General features: G+C 40.9%; 1 protein-coding gene across 9 annotated transcripts in view; it reads left to right on the top strand.

The window, feature by feature from the left end:
• phactr4a (phosphatase and actin regulator 4a) overlaps positions 1-16,331 on the top strand; it is a 37,686-nt gene that overhangs the window by 10,970 nt on the left and 10,385 nt on the right. For 3 of the 9 annotated variants that reach the window (XM_017441631.3, XM_017441632.3, XM_017441633.3), the window contains exons 4-9: positions 8,129-8,302; positions 8,376-8,456; positions 8,559-9,722; positions 10,388-10,759; positions 14,184-14,315; positions 14,730-15,282. In XM_017441631.3, coding sequence (XP_017297120.1) covers positions 8,129-8,302; positions 8,376-8,456; positions 8,559-9,722; positions 10,388-10,759; positions 14,184-14,315; positions 14,730-15,282 — 2,476 coding nt within the window. Of the gene's footprint in view, positions 1-2,421; positions 2,687-8,128; positions 8,303-8,375; positions 8,457-8,558; positions 9,723-10,387; positions 10,760-14,183; positions 14,316-14,729; positions 15,283-16,331 lie in introns of those variants that run through there. The other 6 variants (XM_017441630.3, XM_017441629.3, XM_017441635.3 and 3 more) reach the window with 6 other exon arrangements.

Raw genomic sequence — 16,331 nt, 5'->3', positions numbered from 1 at the left:
ATATATATATATATATATATATATATATATATATATATATATATATATATATATATATATATATACAGTACATACAAGATGAATAAGGAACATTTTCCAGTTGTTTTTTTTTGTTCCAGAAATTGTTCAAGTTCTTCAATAACTGTGAAATTCTTTATTTTGCAATAATGGTTGTTAGATTTAGTTTACCAAGTACCTTGAGATGAAACTTGTTTTCCAAAGATCTGGAGGTGCTGGACATTGATCTTCCTACAGAGTGATTGCTGGCATTTAAAAAAAGAAAAAACAATGGACAAAAAAAAAAAAACTTTTTGAAGTCTGTTTTTTTGTTGTTGTTTGTTTGTTTTTGGCATCACATAGAATAATCTTATTTTTGAATATTAGAGCCATATGTTTGGGGTTTGTGTTTATATTTATTTTGGTGTAATACCTAAAGCTCACTGTGGGTGGCATCATGTGGGGTTAAATGGAGCCACAGGTAACCTGTCAGCAGGTGTGCTGATTGCGGCGGAAACAGTTTTTGACCGTTGCCGTCGTTGTCGTAGTTCTTGTCTGATTGTTGCGTCAGTTTGTGAGCTGTTTTTGGATTGATTTAACTTGACAGTTAAAATAGTAAGTGTGCAGCTTAAAAGGATCACATCTTGTCTGAGAGCGCACAATCAATAAATGCTCAATAGTAATAAGAACGTCAAGTTTTCATTCATTGGATCCAGATGTACGACGCGTCAGTTAAGTGGCAGTCAGCAGCCCCTCAGTGGCTTAGGTTTGTTTTGTTTTTTTGTTTTTTTTTGTCTTTATTAAGAACAAGTCACTACAATGAATGTTGATGAGTATTGCCATTAGGTGATGTCATGTTTGAACATTTTAGTCAGAGGTTAAGAGCTTGGCTGTGTGCCACATGGTTCTGTTTCTCACTGAAAGCACCTGATAGGTCCTCACCCTGAACACACACCTCCACATCAGCAGAGCTGCCAGTTTCTCTTACAGCCCCACGCGGTCCTGGGTCTGTTTCACCGTTGACCTCAGTCATTTGACAAACTCTGCTTATCACTACAGTCAGGCTCTTCATTTCTCTGCTGAGTGCAGTTGGTTAAACACTTGGGATGGCTGTTCAGTCTCAATATATTTGTGAGTAAAATTTTCTTTCCCTTAGATGGTAAATATAGAGCATTCTTGATCTTTAAGGAAGCTTAGTACTTGATTAGTAGAACAGTTGATTTGTTGATGTGCTATGATGAAGTAGGGGGGAGGGGGGAGTACTTTATTGATAAATGGACCATGAGACCAGATGGGGAAGTTTAATGCCTGGTCCTGTGGTTGAGCCAGAAATAAACTACACTTCCTTTTGTGCTCTAAAACAAATCTGTTTCTGTGGAGCAGCATTCCTATTGGCTCTCTATTTACATTCAACAAGCATTATATTCGTTTCCTGTTGTCATGATGACGTCCTTTCAGACTCATTAAGGTTTCAGTAACACTCAGGGATCAGTCCCGTGAAAATATATCTGAGTTGATTAGTCCTTGTTGTCCTACATACTGCCCAGGACTAAAAAGCTGCCGTGTGGTCTTGCATTCCTGTCATTCCTGTCATTCCTGTCATTTGTGCTGTTGTGTTGTAACTTTAAGTGACCTGTAGAGGGAGCAATGGTGATGTAGAAGTCAGTTTGACAAAAAAAAAAAAAACATGATTGACAGATTATTAAAATGCATTGTTTTACCTGCTGAGCCCCCCCACGCCCCCCATCAGTGACTGTAAATTATTATTATTGTAGTTTGTTCTTGTTCAGCCTCCACAATCTGTTTGTATCTAACTGATGAAAATGTTCAGGACAGACAGCCAGACTCTCCTGTTTCTGCTTTGCTCGACAGTTTGAATGTTTTGTCCACTTCTGTGAGTTTTACAGGAGCATTTAAAGAGATGGTGCAGAGCAGGCCTTTTAATTTGATGCATTTTTCAAATTGAATTAAACCTTCTGAAACTGGACACAGTAAAAACTGAGCCTTTTGCACTTTATGTTCTGGTTTAAAGTGACAGCCCCCAGAGAGTCGCAGTACACCTGAACTGTGTCACTTCCTGTACTCTGGCTGTGAGCGCCACCTCAGCCTGGCTCACCTTTCACTTCTCAAATTACCTCACCCTGCAGAGCCCGCCCCCCTCTCTCTTCAGTGAGCACTGTTGTCAGTTCGTAAACTGCTTCTAATGGCAGAGGGTGGGGGTGGGGTGGGGTGGGGGGATCATTTTGTAAATCCTTCAAGGCCTGGTAGCCGGAAAAGTCAAACCTCAAAGCTTGCTTGCTGTGAACTTTGCGCCTGAACACTATGCTCTTGGGAATGAATGGCATCTTAGACTTCCGCGTTACCTCTTGACGCACCTTATATATAAAGTCAGGGAGGGACCTAAGTGCTGAGAGGGAGAGCGTGTCTGCGTTTTAAAGCGAGAAGACTAACACTGGCTGAAGGAAGGGGGAGGGCAGGACTGTGCAGCCTGGAGAGGGCAGTCAGGATGGTTTGTAGATACAGAAGCGGTGTCCACCCAGAGAGAAGCAAAGCGGTCTAAGGTTTTCTTTTCCTGCCACGGGCCTCAGGAGAGGCAGCCTCTGGCGGGTCGGTGGGGACAGGAGCCGTAGCATGGGACACAGTGCTAGCAGCGAGTCTGTGGCCCAGCAACCAGCCTATCCCAACACTGGTGAGTCTGAGGCCATGGGCTCATACTTTTGTACAGCCTGTCAGGTGGACTTTTATTTTCAACAAACAAAGACATCAAGATCTTAAATATGAACAGGTGCTTTCAGAGCAACGAGAAACAGGAGGGCGGCAAGCACAGACAGGTGCAGGAAAAATGTGTGCAGATGGAATGTGGTGATTGTGAAATTCGCAAACTTCTCTCCATCTTCCTGTGGTAGTTTGTCAAACCGAGATTAAAGGGCACAGGGAAGCAAATGACAGCGGATCTACTCATATTTCTACTAAAATAAATTTAGTTGAGACATTTAGAAAAGGTTTTTGCTGGTTTTACAGTTATCCAGCAGCTTGGTAAAGCTGGCTGCATTCAGTCTCCTCCCAACCATTGTACACCTTCTGACACTCGGGTCGAAGTCACGTTTGCTCTTTATGTTACTCAACAACATCCCTCTAGTTACATATTTGCTCTCCTTGCTTGATGTATTTTTGACTGTGGTTTGCTGTTCTGCATAGTTGGTATCAGCATGTCATGTGATTGACATGAGTCATATGGACACTTTGACCACAGGACAGCAGGGAGTTGCACTAGTAGTATCTGGTTAGTGCATTTTATGCTTTTATTAGATTGATTTAAGAGGCTAATCTTTTTACAGAAGCATGTCCCTTTTATTGGTACGGTTTGTTTTAGAGTTCATTCATAAATGCAAACCTTACAGGCTCCAACTTGCCTGTTAGGAGTTGGTATTTGAAGCAGATTTTTTTTCTCTAGGATAGTTATACACATTGCTTTTGTTGTAGTCAAGCCACATGAGTGTTCTCCTGGTTTATTGACACCCCACTCTTCCACAGCCAAGTTCACTGACCTGGACATGTCTACATGTCATGTGCAACCAAGAGCCTGCTTTGTTTTGGTAATCACCTGTCAGCTTTGATTCTCATTGATTAGTCTCGAGTCTTTCTGTAAGGTAACATCTAGTGTCCTTTTTTTAGTTCTCTAACCAGTTCCACTCTTTAAGGTAACTAGAAAATAGTTTTAAGAAAAGACATTGGTTGGTTCTACGTTTCATCCTGGCGAATAACCCAGTCAATGTTGGCTTGTTTACCAGAGAAACACCTATCTTGCTTTTGAAGATAACATGGTTTTTAAACAAAAGTTTGCAACAAGCTACAAAAGTTAGCTTGTCGGCAGGAAAAATAAACAGCCTCCAGCAGGCTTTCTACAGATGCTAATAACTTAACTTGTCAGGCACTAAGCGTTTCTTTTCAAAGAGCAGTGCAGTAGAGAAGAAGTAATATTCTGTGCAATAAGAGCAAATACTTTTAGAGTTATAAACAAATCTGGTCGGCCATGTATCTTGTGGATCTGATAAAGGAAGAGGACAGTTTGTTCCTTGTTATTTTCTTGAAGAGAAACATATCTAATTTTTAAAGTCCAGAACAGTCCACCAATTGTAAAACTGTCTCTTAAAGAGAAAACTTTAGTTCCATAAGTAATCAGCATATACCAAATATTACAAATAAAAAAGCTGATCACATTTTGGTTCTTAAGTGTAGCTGATACTGATTTTAAACAGAGTGACTGCTAAAATGTTGACTTCTGTTAATCTCCTTATTTGGATCAGTGCCTGAACATAAATTAATGACAAATGAATAAGTATTATGATATTACACTATTGTACCCATACTGTAATATCATTAAAGAAAGTTTGTGATACTATTTAGGCAGCTGTAGTAATATTTGCAAATGTTTTTAAATAAAAGCAAATAAATAATCCTTTTATATTTTTCTTAGAATATCATAATATCATGGCATATTTGCTTAAAGTTATCATATTGTCAGAATCTCATACTGGTTAATATTATATAATAGTTGATGAAATTTAGTAGTTCAAAGCCTTATTTAATCTGCATCAGTCAGACAGATATTATATTAGTGACTGAACAACCTTGTGCCATTATGCAACATGTTTATTGAAGAAACTGACACAGAGCACTCAGTATAACGGATGGGAATATCCTTCCTTCCTTTTTCTTATTATCAATATACCCTGATTATTGGCTCTCAAATTGTATCATTTTTCTCAGATGTTTTGGGTTTCCTTCCACAAGCTTGTCCCATTGCTCTTGACAGAACTGGTGTAACTAAAGCTGTTATCATACTCCATAAGACGTCACTAAATCGTCTCTCATTCACATGGTTGTGTGATGAAAATTGTTTTAATAGCAGCTTTGTTGGCCACTTCATGACACAAGGCCCTGGCCTAACTTTTTCATACAGGGATGTGCTCCAAGTAGTGTGTGATTGGTCAGAACTTGTTGTGGGTGTGTTTATGCAGAAAGACCAGTGAGCTTTAATGAAGGCGTTTAGCTTCTACTGCTCTGCTGAGAAACAGCTGGCAGAGGCTATTAGAGAATACAGCTGTCCCAGCAAAACTTATTATATCTATGAACTTAAAACGATAGTCAAATTCATGAAGAACTTCACAGGTAGCTCTTCGGGGCTGTGGAGTCCAAGTGGTGTGTACTGTTTAATAAAAATGTCTGGTCGTGGTGAGGGAAGCAAAAATGTGTACGAGGACACATTTTATACCAAAACACATTCATCTTGGAAACCCAAAAGCTGTCTCCTTCCTGAGCAGGTATGATGGGAGGACATTCCCATGGTGCTTGTACTTATGTATAATTAATGTGGCATGTTCAGGTAAATATAATGGCCTGTGATTTATTGCAGTCTAAGAAGTCCTTTGCAATATTGCTATTGCGCTCATTGATATTGTGATGAATTTGAATACTGTGCAGTGTTAGGGTTACTCTAAAGTACATCCACAGGTGTCCCTCAAATGTTGTCAACTAACCAATCATGACCTCATCATCTGGACTTCCCAGATTGTTTAAAGGCAGAGTAATCTTGGTGCAAATAAACTTGTGACTTTGAAAAAGTAATAAACAATTGTCCTAAAAATTCTCTCTCTCATTATTCTGGCATTTAACACATCTAAATAATTTTGGGAATCTTTACTGACCTAAAACAGGCAAAGTTGAATCTGATTTAATGTGAGGGGGTGGGGAAAAGTGAACATCTGCTTTCAGTTGTGTCTGCAGTAGATCCAAGGGACAGGTTTATGGCAACGTCTTTGCCAAACTCTCTTTGAGGTTTAATCTGAGTTTCTTGCCCGTCTCCATGAAGCTCAGACTGGTGAAGAACCTGGACAACAGTCTCTCTCATCTCACCTGCTGAAGCTTGGACCTCCTTCAGAGAGTCACAGGTGTCCTGGTGGTCTCTCCCACTGTTCTCCTTCTTCACGGTCACTCAGTTTGTCAGGACGGCCCACTCTTGGTAGATTTACATGTGTCCCATATTTAAAAAATTGTAAAGGAGTGCCATTTGACCATAATTGATTTAGGACAGCAATAAACGCCTGAGACATCGAAGCGGATGGATACTTTTCATAGGCACTATGCATCTCACCATGAGCTGTAGCACAATTCAGACTTTTCAAACTATTCTTTAACAACTTGGCATATCACAAACCACCAACAAAATATTCTGTTCTTCTAGTTGACACAAAAACACAACTTATAAGTCGTTACTGAACAGATTCATGTGAACAGAATTTGAATTCACACTTGTAGCACCATCAACTTAAATCCTATTCTCTGAATGAAATCCATCATATTGTTTAGGACTAAATATTATTCATTAACCTGGTATTTGTGTTGGCTTTACTTTTTCCTTCAACCTCCAATAAACTTTCACTTAAGTAGACTTTAAATTTGGACTTGTTTGACTAAAAGTTCAGATCTGCACTGAACTGCTTTGTCTTCCCAAAGAGCCAGCAAGTTGAACTGTTATTATTTGCAAATTAAAAGCTTGCTTGAATTGTTGTCTTTAGACTGCCCTTTAAGGAACATTTTTGTTGTTTTGTCTAATATTTAAGGAGTATATGTTAAGAGAATTGTAAAGATAATAAATCAATGGTATCATTACAAAAAGAGAAACATTTTCTTACTTTAAAAATCAACCATACATTTTAACAATACACTTCTATTACCAAGTTCCTGTAAGAATAAGAAAAGTAAGGTAATAAACAACCTTAAAAGAAGAATGTTTTTCCTTTTTCAATCCTTTGTTCAAAGATTTTTGCTGCTTAAGAGTCCATTCAGAGATTTTCAGTACAGACTGATTACTCACTTCCTGCCACCATACTCTGCTGTGCACGCAGTAAATACTGCCTTATGACTCATCACTAAAGAATTTTATTTGTAGTTTCATACCCAGATATTGCCCAGGGTTTTTAAAAGCAGTAGGTCATCTTCGAAGTTTTGAGTCACTCTTTCAGAACCGTTCTCTTGTTCTCTGCCAATAAACTAAAAACACAGAAAGTTCAGCTTAAAAAAATGACGTTACATTCAACAATAATGTGTTGAGCGTGCCAGCAGTTACATAATGATGAATTAAACACCGGTGCAAATCTGTCTAGCTTCATTTCTCAAGAGTACTCCAGTATATTAAATCATAAACCCAGGGGGGGCTGCCAAAGTGGGCACAAAGTGAGCCGAGCTACGTATGATGTTGGCACAGGTGGGCAACAAAATTCATGGCTTAGAATACAGATTTGCAAATTGCTCACCTGGAAATAGGCCGTGATTTAAAAAAATTGACACACCCCTCGCTGGTTGCTTGGGTGCAAAAACTCAGAATTCAGTGAGACTGCAGCTGAAAATTTACTTTTTTTTTTTCTCACAATTTAGATTTCCCGACTAGTGATACTACCTTACTGCAGTGTTATCTGAAATCACAGGCTAAGAGCAAGTGTCATGAAATTAAACTTACAAGTCTGCAGATTAAACTCATGATTTTTAAATGGTGATAATCTCAAGGAAGGTTGTCATAAAATATGTTAGGAACTTGTGTTATTACAATTAAATGATCACCATAAACTGTAAAAACAACCAGATTTTGCAGCTACTACTACAACTACTGCACAAAACTCCAACAAACATGAACTTTTTTTAATTTGGGACTTACTTTCGTTATATTCTAAGTTATGACTGGGTTAGAGTCTTATTTTGAAGAACATCTACAAGCTTTATTATTATAATTTAATTCATAAAAAACTGAATTGGGTAAATTTAAAAACAAAAATTAGAAAATGAATTAAACAGATTTCATAGAGCCCCACAAAATAGTGGAAGTGTACTATATTGCTGATTTTATTTATGGGTTTGTTTTATTCATTGGTCTACACCAAACCCTTAATAACTGAAGCGATTATGTGATGATTACAAAAAAGTTCACACTTATTAAAATGTCCCTTAATGTCAGTATTTTTTGGTAGTTGGTTGTACTTCCATTTATTTTGGCGTCAAACAGTTATTTATATGGCTTTCTGTGTTTCCTCAGGTCAGTCATTGTCCTTTTTTTTTCCATGTTATGTTGATGCAGACCAGGAGGTTGACCTGCAACAGACTACAGCAGGGGCTGAAGAAGGAAACTCGGGTGACAGAACACCTCCAACTAAACATAAAGGCAAATTGTCCAAAATGGGAAAGTTCTTCAAGAAGCCCTGGAAATGGAAGAAGAAGAAGCCAAGTGACAAGTTCACAGAAACATCTAAAGGTATGCCGGGTACGTTTTTTTGTACGTGTTTGTAATGTTTTGCTTGATTTATTTTCCATCTCCTCTTTCTTAGCTTTGGAAAGAAGAATTTCTGTCAGGAAGTCTCGCCAAGAGCTTATTGACAAGGGGGTTTTAAGGGAAATCCCTGAGAATGGTAGGTAGAATTGAAGCTGGTTTTGTTCATTGATATCCTAAAAACAAAAAGCAAATTAGTTCTTTGTAATGACGCATGTTTTGTTTACCTCAACATGAATAGAAAGCACTGATGTGAACCATTCCAAAGCTCCATCATTAAAAAATGGACACCCTGTATCAATGGACATAGACAGAATTTCTCAAAGGGAGGCTGACGTCAAGGAGAGTCTTATCAAGGCGCCTCAGGGAGATGAGCGGCGAAGTAGAGCTCCATCGGATGCTTCTCGAACTAGCAGGCCACCTCTGGATGTGGACTTTCATGCAGGGCTCTCTGTGGATGTGGACAGGCGAAGTCGTCTTTCATCAGATACTGAAAAGAAAAGCGGATCTCTTCCTCGAGGAGTGCCACCAGACGATAGATACCGCAGAGAAGTCAGAGAGAGAAGAGATGAACGGACAGACAGAGACATTCGAGAGAGGAGGGATCGGGACGAGAGGGAGAAGAGGGATCGAGATCGAGATGAGAGGGAGAAGAGGGATCGAGATCGGGATGAGAGGGAGAAGAGGGATAGAGATCGGGATCGGGATGAGAGGGAGAAGAGGGATCGAGATCGGGATGAGAGGGAGAAGAGGGATCGAGATCGGGATGAGAGGGAGAAAAGGGATCGAGATCGGGATGAGAGGGAGAAAAGGGAACGAGATCGGGATGAGAGAGAGCGAAGGGATCGGGATGAGAGGGAGAAGAGGGATCGAGAACAGTTTGAGAGGGAGAAAAGGGATCGAGATCGGGATGAGAGGGAGAAGAGAGATCGGGATGAGAGGGAAAAGAGGGATCGAGAACAGGATGAAAGAGAGCGAAGGGACCGGGAGGAGAGGGAGAAAAAGGCTCGAGAACGGGATGAAAGAGACAGGAAGGACCGAGATGAGAAGGAGAGGACGATTCGAGAGGAAAGGGAAAGGAGGGATCGTGATGAGAAAGAGAGAAGGGATCGAGATGAGAGAGAAAGGAAGGACAGAGATCGGGATGAAAAAGATCGAAGGGATCGAGTTGAAAAAGAAAGGAGGGATCGCAATGAGAGAGAGAGGGTGGATGAAAGAGAACCTGAAAAGAAGAGGAGACCAGTGGGTCAGCGGTCTTGGGATGACTCGTATGCTAAAGCCAAGACCAGCCAGGACCTCCCTGAAACTGACCTGCTTCCTCATCTACAGAGCAGTTCCTCAGCTGAAGTCCGAAGGACCACACTGCCCAGATATGACAAACCTGTAGAATTCCGAAGTCGCACAGGTAAGATATCTCTTGATGAAAAAGTGCTCTGTCATTTAGTAGTTGTAGAGCTCTCTAAACCCTTTCATTTTCCTGCAAAATCAGAGTTACTCATTTTCAGTGAAGTCCTCAAAGCTGAACCTTCTCATAGGAAGGTTTTTGTTTCTTTGGTAACATGAAACACTCAGACATAGACTGTTGAACTTAGATTACCATCCCAGTTCCTAAACAGTTGAGACATTGTGTGAAATGGAAATGCTGCTGCCTCTCTCTGTGTGAGATTGACAGCTTACAATGTTTACAATGTTCCATAGTGAATAAAATATGGGTTTATGATACTTGCAAACACACAATGTCCCAACTTTTTTGGAAATAGGGTGTATTGTGTTCAATAGTCTCCACTGAGTCTGTGTGTGTGAGTTCATGCAGGTGGCCATAGGCAAAGTGTTGCGCACATCAGCTGTTCTGATTCCTGATTAAGTATAAGATAAAGATACTGTGCTGTGCATCTCAGAGCTTCCTTCATGCCTGCTGAGTGAGTTGGTAATGACTCAGAGCTGGCTCTTCAGCTCAGCTTCTGCCTCCATGTTGTGTGTGTTTCCTGTTTACATAGTTTTCCAAAGCTCTGTGTTTGAAGCCTTGTTTAATGACAGCTTGTTTGTGTGTATGTGCACCCGTCTCTGTAGAGTCTCTTGGTGTCTGCTTTGCCCCTGACCCTCATCCGATGCAAGACTCCCAACAGGAACCTCCCCCACCCAGGCAGGCTTTGCTCCCTCCTAAATTCCCTGCTGGTCTTCCTCTTGAGTCTGCCAGAAGTCCAACCCCCTCCGCTTCATCCTCTTCCTCTTCTTCCTCCACCTCCTCTTCCTCCTCTGTTGAAGTACCTATTTCCAAGCCACTGAGGACAGTGTCCTTAATAATCGAACCCCCACCTCATCCCCCCAGTGCTGCTTCTCCAGCTGACTTTACCACACCTCCCCCCATCCCTCCCCATGCCAAGCAGCCTCCTGCCCCTCCACCCAAACCTGCCAACCGCTTCAGCAGCCCTGCAGTGCTTGGTGAGTTTCACTCCCACTGTTTTGTTTTGTTTTGAAGTCAAACACAGTTTATATTGAAGCCCCTCTGTGATCCAGCTGTTGATCCAACAAATCACCCCTCCTCTGAAAAACTAGTAACAGACCCAACATTCTTCTGCAGTATTCGCTCAGAATGCATGTTGTCTTTGCTGCTGTTCGCTGAGGTTTTAGTTGCATCAAATAAAAATTGTAAATTTAACTTTGAGGCCCTGCTACATGGTGAGAACGTCCACCAGAAACTGAGGTTTTTTTATTTATTAAGGTTTTATTTTGAGCATGTTTAAATATTACAAGAAAGCATAATAAAAAGAACAGTCAACAGATTCTAAACACAGTGACAATATACTTTACATAATATTTAATGTAATAGTTATTAAATATATTTGGATTTTAAGTTCATATGTAAAGCAGTTTTGATTTACAAAAGGAACTTCTGTACTTCCCCTCATATAAAACCTACCAGGAACAACCTTTCGGATGAGGCAAGCTTTCATACACAAGGCAGTTCAAAGTGCTTGATTGATACAGAGAAATGCATTAAAAAGAATTTCAATAAAAAGAAAAGTTGAAAACTTGCATTCAAATTTGAGCATTGCATAGAAAGAAACGATAAAACCAAACAGCTGTAAACAAGTAAATGACTTAGAAGGAAAACATTTAAGTGTTAAATGAATAAAAATAAAGGTTCACATTTGTAGGAAAGCTGCAGTAAACTGTTTTTAGACTTGATCCTGCATGTCTCAGGCAGTCTTGGAGTCTACTTGCTTCGTTCTGGTCCTGAGATCACTGAGGAAACCTGTCTCTGACGACCCGAGGGGGTTGGGGTTGGGATCCAACTAGAGATATCAGAATATCAAAGTTTGGGTCTGAAGATGAATTTGCTGACTAGAATCACTCGGAGCACAAACCACCGCAGAGGCCATAGCATTATTAAAAAATAGTCTGTTCCACCAAAATGTAATAGTTTCTTGTGACAACCCCATCATTTGCTGAAAATTTCCACAAAATCTGTTCATTAGTTTTTAAGTAATTTTGTGAACAAAACAACAGAAAACACTGATTCTTGACAGAGGTAATTACCCTGTTTGCTGTAATTGTTATGAGAAATGAAACGTGTTAAAATAGTCTAATGTTGGTTTCTGCCACTATAACCATTGTGTAATTGGTATAATGGTAATGTTTGCATACTTTAACCAAAGTTATTTGTGGTCACAAGTTTGTGTTGCTGTTATTTTGTGGTTTGGAAGCTTAAACATTTCTGTACCAAGAGTCTCGATGATTCATGCCGGGCAAGTAACTGAGACTTTTCCATTCTTTGGAGACCAATAACACACTTTAAAAGTCTATCCTTTTACAAACAGGGAGTCGGTGCAGAAGTTTAAGGACTGGTGTGTCATGTTCCATTCAAGTGAAGTTTATTGAAGCACATTTAAGAACAACTGCTGTTGGCCAAAGTGCTGTACATAAAATGATAATAGAAGTAACAACAAAGCTCAGAAGATAAAAAAACACATGAAAACAAATGATGGGATAATTTTATCTGTCATGCCCTACCATTATCCAGGGAGCGCTCCATCCTGCCAACCAGACCAAGAATTTCACTTCAATTGAAATAACGCCAGATCACATCCAGAGCTATTTCTGTTGTTGCTCCTCCAAATTATGACGCGCCAAAATGGCAAAAAAAAAAGGGCCAAAACATAGTTCATATTCAGCGTCTCTGCCGCTGACACACACAGTCAGGTGTGCACGCCCCCACGCAGGTGAACAAACACCCCCGCCAGCAGACAGAGAGCAAAAACCTGAGAGTGGTTCTGATGGCAGCCCTTTCTCTGCTGCTCCCCCTCCTCCCGGTTCACCTGGAGGAGGAGAGCTCCTCCTGCTGCTCCTCCCGGTTCACCTGGAGGAGGAGAGCTCCTCCTGCTGCTCCTCTCGGTTCACCTGGAGGAGGAGAGCTCCTCCTGCTGCTCCTCCCAGTTCACCTGGAGGGGGAGAGCTCCTCCTGCTGCTCCCCCTCCTCCTGGTTCACCTGAAGGTCCAATAACACCAAGGAGCCCTATGGAGGACTAAAACTGACAGAATCAAATGTAAAAGATTTAATTAATAAATAAATAAAAGGCCAAATAATATGCTTAAAATGCACCAATTAATTTCAAAAAGAAGAACTTTACTTTTTTACGATTATTTGTTTTCAGTTCCAACAAATCAAATTTTTTAAGATCATTATTTAAATTGTACTGTTTATCTCTTTAATTTATTTAGCCCTTTTTTTCCTACAAGTCTTTTTATTTCTGTTGTTTTGACGTATTTCCATCTCCTGATTTTACTCCCCCCACCCTAGAGGAACACTGAGAGTTGAAGCCTGTGTGACATGTTCAGGAGCTACAGCTGCAAAGGCCTGATCTCCTCTGGGATCTAACCTGGACCTTGGGACAGCTAAAAGCAAATAATCATTAAATCTATGAGATCTCGAGGTCAGGCTGTGTTGTAAACCAACTAGCAGAAGAACAACCTAGTGGTCTGATATGGTATTTGTTATTGTGATTGAAGAGCTGATCACTTTTTTGGCTAAATGCAAGTAGTAGCTGTTGCACATTATTCGAATTAGAGTTTTGAAGGATGGAAAGTTGTGAACATGAAGCTGTTAACCACCAGTGTTGCGACCTCCATGTGATTGTTTTTCCGAGCTGTCTGGTATGAAGTCTCAGCTGACAGCAAGCTAAGACCTGTTGCTGTGTAGCTTTTCTTTTGTCAGCAATGTTGCCACTTGTTCAGCTGACTGTTTCCTGAAGAAGAGATATGCATCAGCTTGCCCTCTCAGCTTTTATACAACCTTTCTGATTGGCTTTTTAGTTTTCCTATCCTTTGTCCCAGCCTGCCACAGCTGTTCTTGTTTACAGCCCATCCCAGCTGTGTCAGTGTCTGCAGTGAAACATTCCTCTGCTGTTTGTTGGCTGAAGTCACAATTTCACACCGTTACAAATAGCCTGGCAGTTTTCTGTCAGTGCAGCTAGTTGGTTGTGACCTTTGTGTTTGTGTATTGGACAATTCATACACGTGTATTTGTTTGTAGTTTCACCTGCGTTACTAGAAACGGTCATAAAGCGTCGTCATGAGGAATGGTTTCTGTCATTTGTGAGTCACCAAGTACACTCTGACCAGTAAGTCAGGATTATGGAGTTTGGATTTGAGCAAAGTTTCCTAGAAGTGAGCAGGGTGTAAACGTTAGTATCATCAAGAGGCACCACATTTCCTTTAAAGTTGAACTTCTTCTGAAGGCGTGTCCTCTGCTTCTGGACAGTGTAAAGCCAGGATGAACATTATCTAAGCCCTGGTTTTGTACTTATCTCCCAGTTTGGAATGTAAACCCAGCCCCCTCCCTGACATCTCCACTCATTTTTGCCAGCTTCCTCCCTGAACAGGGGCTGTCATGTCAGGCAGCCTTGTTACTGGAGCAGCTGGAGTGGGCAGGGCGCGCTCAGCCTGTACCTTTCTCTGCCCGTGGACCTTCGCCACAGGGCTTGCCAGACCTGTACAGGTACTCTGCAACCAGCTGGAGCTCAGTCCAGCCTGTTGAAGCCTGCAGACCGGTGGTGCTGATCCATTTTAACACCAAACATGTTCTGCATGTGTTTTCAGCCAGCAAACTGGTTTTAGCTCCACTAATTTGTTGTGAATGCAGCCGTAGCATGAAAATACCCGAGTGAACTGAATGTGAACACTTAATACTTTTAATACCATGTCTAACTGTGTGTTGACTCATCTGCCAGCCTGGGAATAACAGAACATTTCTAACTGACCAAAATTCAGATTTTATTTTTGCTTGTTCTTTTTAATAAGACTAATGTCACTGTTTAGCTATTTGCCTCCATATCTGAACACTGTCACTGAGTTTTGCTTGTAAGCATGTATCTTAATAACAAGTGTCATTTTTTCCTCTTTTTGTTCACAGCAGAGTTTTCTCAGCCTGGCAGCGGTGTGATTGTGGTCCCAGCACCCTCTAGGCACTCTCCCCCCACCCCACCGAAGAGGATGACTCCGGTCACCAAGCGTCATTCAGTGGACCCTTCTCCTCCCAGCCAGGTCCCAGAGTCTTCTGCCACTGCCCCTGTTCTGGTGCCCCCTGCAGTCTCTAAATCAGAAAACAGTGAGGACAAGACACATGCCGCAGTTCCCCAGATGTGTAGCGAGTCTCCCCCCTCGCTTCCATCCCACATCCCTCCATCTCCTCCCAGGGTCAAGCCTCTCCAGCCGTTCTCTGGTCCTGTGCCTACTGTGCAAACTGACCCCCCCAGCCCAACAACAGAGCCTCCCAACCAGCCTCCACATATCCCTCTCCACATCCGTATACAGAAAGCCCTGGCAAGCCCCAGACCAGTTCAGCCCAACCCAGACAGTTCCCAGAGGGCTCATTCACAGCTGTTTGAGATTTTAGATTTCACTGAAGAGCCGGAGGAGGGTAACGTGCGCTTCTCGCTTCCTGTCACCATCGAACCTCTCAGACTGTGAGTAATTCTTTTTATCATTGGTAAACTCTTAAACATTCAAAGAAGTCATCTGTATCAGTTTGGTAGCTTCTTTTTTTTAAATGTCACTGTTATTTTAGGTCACTCGTTAAACTGTAACATGGGACAGCTGATCAGTTTTCCTGATGAATTCTTTTAATAACCTTTTTATGCATGGGCCGGTTTCAAGGCATATACCAGCGTCAGGGGGGGGGCTGAACGTTTCTGTTAGTGGTCAAACCCATGATGCTCAGTTTAGTCACACCTCTCTACCCCCTTTTTAACTCCTTTGTACGCTCATCAGAGTGGCAAAAAGACTGTCTGAACACCAAAAACAGACTATAGGGAACAGCTATAGTGCAGCTGTAGGAAAAATGTGGCCATATCTTATGTGCTGTGGGCCATTGGGTTGTGCGTGGACATGCATGTTGAAGTATGTTTGACAAATTCAGCATTTAACTGACTGCGGGGGTTCAGCAAACATCTGACAATAAATAAATAAATTGCTTTTTTTGTTTAGCATTGTGAAGGAAAGGTCCAAGTCATGATAATATTGATGCGTCTGGTTGTGAACAGATTGAAACAAATGGTAGATTTATTTTGTGTGTTGATGATTTGTGTTCTATTACTCCCTGTGTAGGTTATAACATGACCTGCACAAAGAATGATAGAAAACAAAAAAAATCAGTCATCTACCTTTGTGTACAACTGGAAAGTCTGCTTGAATTCTCAAAGTTAAATTAGCTAACAAATCCAAACACCTGGCAGTAGAAAAGAAACTGGATTCTGGACAGACACATGACATCTCGTGAAACTGTATTTGCTTTAGTAAAAGGGACTAAACTTTTAAAGTGTGCCCAAATAACTACACTTATATATAGCATGGTCTTCATGGTGTGATTACAGGTGCTGGTCATAAAATTAGAATATCATGAAAAAGTAAATTGATTTCAGTAATTCCATTTAAAAAGTGAAACTTGTATATTATATTCATACATTACATACAAACTCATATATTTCAAATGTTTATTTTGTTTAATTTTGATGAT

The sequence above is a fragment of the Kryptolebias marmoratus genome, linkage group LG5, assembly GCF_001649575.2.
Source record: "Kryptolebias marmoratus isolate JLee-2015 linkage group LG5, ASM164957v2, whole genome shotgun sequence".
NCBI classification, from domain to species: Eukaryota; Metazoa; Chordata; class Actinopteri; order Cyprinodontiformes; family Rivulidae; genus Kryptolebias; species Kryptolebias marmoratus.
The sequence above is the reverse complement of the archived record's forward strand: the minus strand, read 5'-3'. Positions and strand labels throughout refer to the sequence as shown.